This window comes from Pleurodeles waltl, chromosome 7 (assembly GCF_031143425.1).
Source record: "Pleurodeles waltl isolate 20211129_DDA chromosome 7, aPleWal1.hap1.20221129, whole genome shotgun sequence".
Classification (NCBI taxonomy): Eukaryota; Metazoa; Chordata; class Amphibia; order Caudata; family Salamandridae; genus Pleurodeles; species Pleurodeles waltl.
Genome location: NC_090446.1, coordinates 1,059,651,815 through 1,059,657,814, shown reverse-complemented (window position 1 = coordinate 1,059,657,814; position 6,000 = coordinate 1,059,651,815). Strand labels below are relative to the sequence as shown.

The 6,000-nt window shown below is 40.5% G+C and overlaps 1 protein-coding gene across 2 annotated transcripts in view; it reads right to left on the bottom strand.

Annotated features, from left to right (window-relative positions):
- Nucleotides 1-496: 496 nt before the first annotated feature.
- TEFM (transcription elongation factor, mitochondrial) overlaps nt 497-6,000 on the bottom strand; it is a 103,753-nt gene continuing 98,249 nt past the window's right edge. For both annotated transcript variants that reach the window (XM_069199989.1, XM_069199990.1), the window contains exon 4: nt 497-986. In XM_069199989.1, coding sequence (XP_069056090.1) covers nt 549-986 — 438 coding nt within the window. In that variant the 3' untranslated portion in view covers nt 497-548. The remainder of the gene's footprint in view (nt 987-6,000) is intronic.

Sequence of the window (6,000 nt, the reverse complement as noted above, 5' to 3'; positions counted from 1 at the left end):
TCATTGACATATTGCTCAGTTATCTCGTTCTACGGTGTCTCACCACTGGGTCAAAAGATTCATCGGCCTAAAACGAGTCCTAATGTGTATAAATTGACATAAAGGGACGCGTTATCAGTTCTATTACATTCTTATTAATGTGCTCTAATACTGTTTGGAATATCAGTGCAATAGAAAATACCGCTAACATTTAGGTTAACAGGGCTGAATATATTGTTTTACCGTCATGTTTATAAGGTTTCCCATATCTCTATGATCCAACAATCACAGAGCTCTGGAAATATTTCATTTGTCTTGTGGCGTTTTGCCCATCTTTGTTAATAATTCTAATGTAAAATGAAATATTGTGCCCTTTTTCCCAAATTTTTCTCAGTAGGGTGGTGGACAGAGCTTCGCCTCACTTCATTCTGCAGTATTTATGCCCTACCTCTTTCCAAGTTCAGCCATATAGGACTAAGCTCTGACAGAGATGCAGGAAAAGTCTGAAAGCATATAATTTAGTCAAAATTATGGTTTATGCCTCACAAAAATACAGGAAACCAATAGTGTTATGAGCGACCACTGAAAAGCACCAATTCATAGAAGGCTATTGCTTGGAGCAGTGCATCACACATCTCTTCCTCTCTGTTTGCCCCAATTCTCTGGAACCTATTTCTGTACCGCACCACTGAATCGCGTGGGAAAAAGACTCGTGGCTCTGTGTTGGTAACAGAGTCCAAGAGAAACTGCTTAACAAGGTCCACGCCGCTGGTCCTCGAATCCCCGATTATCAGTTCAAAGTGCTTTCCCACAGTGCTTCTGGCCATGTTCAGCACGCGGTGCTCGCCGCCTTTCAAGAAATCTTTATCCAGCAGAGCAAACAGCATTGCTTCCACAGTGCGAAGGTGCAACGTAACCGGAAAAAGGTTGATATTTTGAGCAGAGAGTGAGGTTTTCTCCAGAATGTAATAATCAGCTTCAGGGATCTTGGAAGCAATAGCAGAAATCTGAAAGGGGAAAAAAACATTTTGTATTTGAGTTTTTAATTAAACGAGCACTACTGATTGAAAATATATAGATCTGCCCTCGATTCAGCAAGGATTTTTTTGCTTTAACATTTCGGTCAGAAGCGGATCATGATAATGATCATTTCAGTGAATTAAAGTTTGTTTTTGTTCCAGGTATATAATATTTCCACTCCTTTTCTATCAAACGTAATTACTACAGTGGTGCATTTTAGAAGCCGCATAGACCTAACCTATAAATTATACATAAATTCATCCATTACAATTGACCTTCAATCGGATTTGAGTTTAGAACTTTCAAAAGTGAACCTTTATTTCAAAGTTCCTTTAAAACGCAACAGTAGTGCACTATCTACATACGCAAACGAAATACAATGGGAAACGGAAAGGCTAGAAATGAGGAATTAAAATGTATGCACATTAAAGAAATGGCTTTGTCTCAGTATCTTGCGGTGGGAGGTCCGCATCCCTGAAAGAAGTGTACCATATTGTAGTTTGCCATCAACACAGCAGCCAAAAACAGTATGGACACGCAAGCTGAACTGTTTTAAGGTAATTGTTCTTTGCATGAATGCATATGGGGTTGTGGTCTCTACAGGACACCCATCTGCCACAGACAAACAACAATTAGCTTCAGCCAGTGTGGACACCGAGGTGTTCCCTACTGAAAAGCAATTATCAATAAGCAGGTTATTGAAAACATCGGTATAAACTTCAGTGTACTGACCCATTCAAAGAATATCTTTGGGACACAGTGTACAACTGTGAACAATGTGCCTGTTAAGACCGCTATGTGAAACAAGGACTCCGTGTGATGGATTATTATTGCATTCCGCTGAGTACAAAATGTGTAATCTGTTTCAACACGGATTAATATAACAACTGTTTTGCTCTGCCAAATCAAAACAACTCGCGGGCCATTTGCTTGTGTTACATGAGCTACGTATATGTTCTGTATGTCCAGCGCTTCTAACATATCTCATAATGTACAAGCCAATTTTAACAAGTACCACGAGTGGTCTAAAATTGCTTAGAAGCTTCAACATATATTTATTCTAGTAACTACTGTACTTAGTCTTTCAGTTCTAAAGAGACGATATACAGCAACACTGGGTGGACCAGTGCAGGTACATTGGCACTTCGAGAAAGAAATGTCCGCGCAAGGAGGGACCTCATTTCAGACTCTAGTTTGCTTTCACTTCCTACATGGAAGTATTTTAGCAAAGCACTAGAGAAGAGGAAATTAATATTAGGGTCACATGACTAAAGAGCCTAGGTGACTGAAAAGGTCAAATATTTTTAGTATTCTTTAATATCAAAGTTGGAAAAATATGCCCACAAAAAGATCAACAAGAAATTACCCGAAGAGTCAAAACCCATTCAACAAGAGGGAATGCAACTGCAGTAGCTTCCTTAGTCCACAGATTACTCAGACATGTAATAAGGCTTCAAATACATCATTGAAAAACCATGCCCACCACTACTGACTATGGGAATGAAAAAGGTCATACGAAAGAACATCCAGGTACAAAAGATACGCCTCTCACCATTCACCCAGGCAGTTACGGCTTGCTACTTTGTTCAAACAAGTATGTGAATATATAAAACAAAGAACGTTCTCCATATGGCTCTCCCTCTATGATAGAGTTTATAGATTCACAAGCAGTCCTACGCAAAGAGGTGCACATTGCCTTTACTTACATGCTCAGAAGTTTACTAGAACAGGGGTTGGGCGGATGTTACTGAGACGACAGGAGTGTATGTGAAAAGATGTTCTACTAAAAGTAGAAAGAGCTCTAATTCTTATTTGCTAATGATCCCAGCCTGGAATACAGAATAATAAACAAGCAAGTGCATTTATAAAATACATCAATACTGAAAAACAAAGGCTTACTTTTGTATGTGAGCGCCTTCTCTCTTGAGCAAGTCTCCTTCTGTATACGAAGAAGCTACTAGGGCCAGCACAGTAATAACCAAATGCGTTTTTCAATATTGTCTGACTAAACGGTGCAGTTGTCCTGAAAATAACACCCAAAGATAGTGTCAACAGACCGCAAGTGGTGTTTTTAGAGGGAGCTGCACCATGGATGGAATCAATGGGTACCTCCCGACGGCTATAGACATTGCCTTAGCCTCCAACAGTGTATTTGCTTGGGGTAGGGAAGCTCTTAAATGGATTAGCTGAAAACAGCCCAGAAGTCCATGGCTGTCTAGTTGCTGGCTTAAGGCGCTGCAAGGACAAACATCTTAATAAAATAGACCAATATTTTATTTGATGGAAATACAATTTAAAGCTGTTCTCAACAGTAAAAGGGCCTATGAATCTCGGGCTAGAGATTTTTATTTAAGTCTGTAAGGCATATTTCCTAATTCAAATAAAATATTAAGAGGACATTTAGCAAAAAGCACAGTGTTTTTTTAATTTATTTATTGTCATGCCTTATTGAGCCCAAAGGTCACTTTTAAGCAGCACTTTCAACGATAAGAGCTGGAGAAGGTTAAGGAAATTATAAAATAATTAACACCTATTGCTAGTTTTCGGGCCATCCTGCATGGTGTGTATGGACCCACCTAGCTGTTGATTCTGTCTGCACTGCTTCGGGTGATCTTTGTTCCTTTCCCTTTAATGTAAATGCAGAAAAAAAAAGCAAATCCACTTTACTTCCCGTTTAAAATGTGAAATACATAACTACGTTTGGGACAAAAATGGTGTACCCTATACATTATCACAATCCAGACACTAGTGAGATCCTGAATCCCACTGTTGAATTCGGAGTAAGAATGAGTGAGAAGAGTCCAGAAAATATGAAACCCCTGGATAGCATACTAAAGAAAAGTCAAGAAGAAATAAACAGAGAAATTGCCTCCCAACTGGACTTGCAGCGGGACAGAACAAAACTATGTCAATGTAATAGTAGACCTACCCTGGAGTATAACCAATCCCACTTCCCCTCCCCAACTGAGTAAGTACATTGATGTTTAGAAGACATGAAATTGCTGATGAAATATGTAATGAAAATGATGTGTTGACACTCTAAATAGTTGATTTAGGTTATTTTAATATAACATATAATGTTCGTTCACCAGTGGCTTCTGGGGCCAGTAGACCTAGAAGATGGACTCACAAGAGAATAATGTGTTAGGTGAGTGGTTAATAAGCTTTAGCAAGTATCCACGTTTTTTTAGTGTGTACCTAAACTCCGTGAAGCATTACATACCATAGTTTGAACTCACTGACCAAAAAACTGCAACCCCTAGTCTATGTAAAATGAAGAACTTTTCAATAGGTGGGCACAAAAGCAACAGTGCGCATGGGGGCAGTATCTTTGGACACGTTCCTGAACAAACTAGGGGGAGTGTCCATTTACAGCTCCGTGTACAACGTAAATTAAACTTGCTCTTTTAGAGGAACCAGTGCAATTGCTGAAGGGGAGGGCGGGCAAGAGCATGAGTTGCATTACATGCTTTAGAAGATTACACTCAGCAAGGAGTAAATTACATAATGGATTGTTTTAAACAGAGAACAGGGGAGTCCCTATATGCTTGGGTTGTGAGGTTGTTTAAAACTGGTGCTTCCGGTGTTATGTTAGATATTGGTGACTCTCGCAAGTTCTGTACTCTAAGCTCTGATCCAGCAATACAAGAACAGTTCAGGGGTTTTCAAGGAAACCACAGACTACTCTGTTACAACTAGTGGTTGAGGGCTGTAATTTGAAATACCCCACTGACGCAGAGTGGCCTCCTAATGAGAAACTATGGTATACATTACGTGATGCAATGCAGAGAATTAAGGAAGAAGCAGTGAAATCTGCTACCAATTGTTAGATGGACAGCTTAGCGTGCCAATAAGAAACAAAATAAATCGCCTTGCTCCACCTGCCTATAAGCAAGTAATTATGACTATTAATCAACCAGACAGGGCAGGCTTTGAAAGATATACTAGAAGCCGTCAGAGAGTTAGGTGAATTAGGAATTTGGGATAAACCTGAGAGATATTAAAGGACTGAGGGTCGCACAGAAAACAACTGAGTGTTCAGAAAAGACATGTTTACAGCGCTACTTAAAGATGGTGTCAAAAAAGAACAGATTGATGGGATAGATACCAAAAGCTCGTGGGAAATGCACCATAAAAGGGGCTGTAGGAAGTTGGCTCTGTATGCACTATTTCAAAGTAAGGAATAGTATGCACAGAGTCCAAGGGTTCCCCTTAGAGGTAAGATAGTGGCAAAAAGAGATAATACTAATGCTCTATTTTGTGGTAGTGTGGTCGAGCAGTAGGCTTATCAAAGGAGTAGTGTTAAGCATTTGTTGTACATACACACAGGCAATAAATGAGGAACACACACTCAGAGACAATTCCAAGCCAATAGGTTTTTGTATAGAAAAATATCTTTTCTTAGTTTATTTTAAGAACCACAGGTTCAAATTCTACATGTAATACTTTGCATGAAAGGTATTGCAGGTAAGTACTTTAGGAACTTTGAATAATCACAATAGCATATATACTTTTCAAATAAAACACATATAGCTATTTTAAAACTAGACAGTGCAATTTTCACAGTTCCTAGGGGAGGTAAGTAATTGTTAGTTCTTGCAGGTAAGTAAACCACCTACGGGGTTCAAGTTTGGGTCCAAGGTAGCCCACCGTTGGGGGTTCAGAGCAACCCCAAAGTTACCACACCAGCAGCTCAGGGCCGGTCAGGTGCTGAGTTCAAAGTGGTGCCCAAAACACATAGGCTTCAATGGAGAAGGGGGTGCCCCGGTTCCAGTCTGCCAGCAGGTAAGTACCCGCGTCTTCGGAGGGCAGACCAGGGGGGTTTTGTAGGGCACCGGGGGGGGGACACAAGTTTAGCACAGAAAGTACACCCTCAGCAGCACGGGGGCGGCCGGGTGCAGTGTGCAAACACACATCGGGTTTGTAATTGAAATCAATGGGAGACCAAGGGGTCTCTTCAGCGATGCAGGCAGGCAAGTGAAGGGGGGGGTGAGGGGGGGG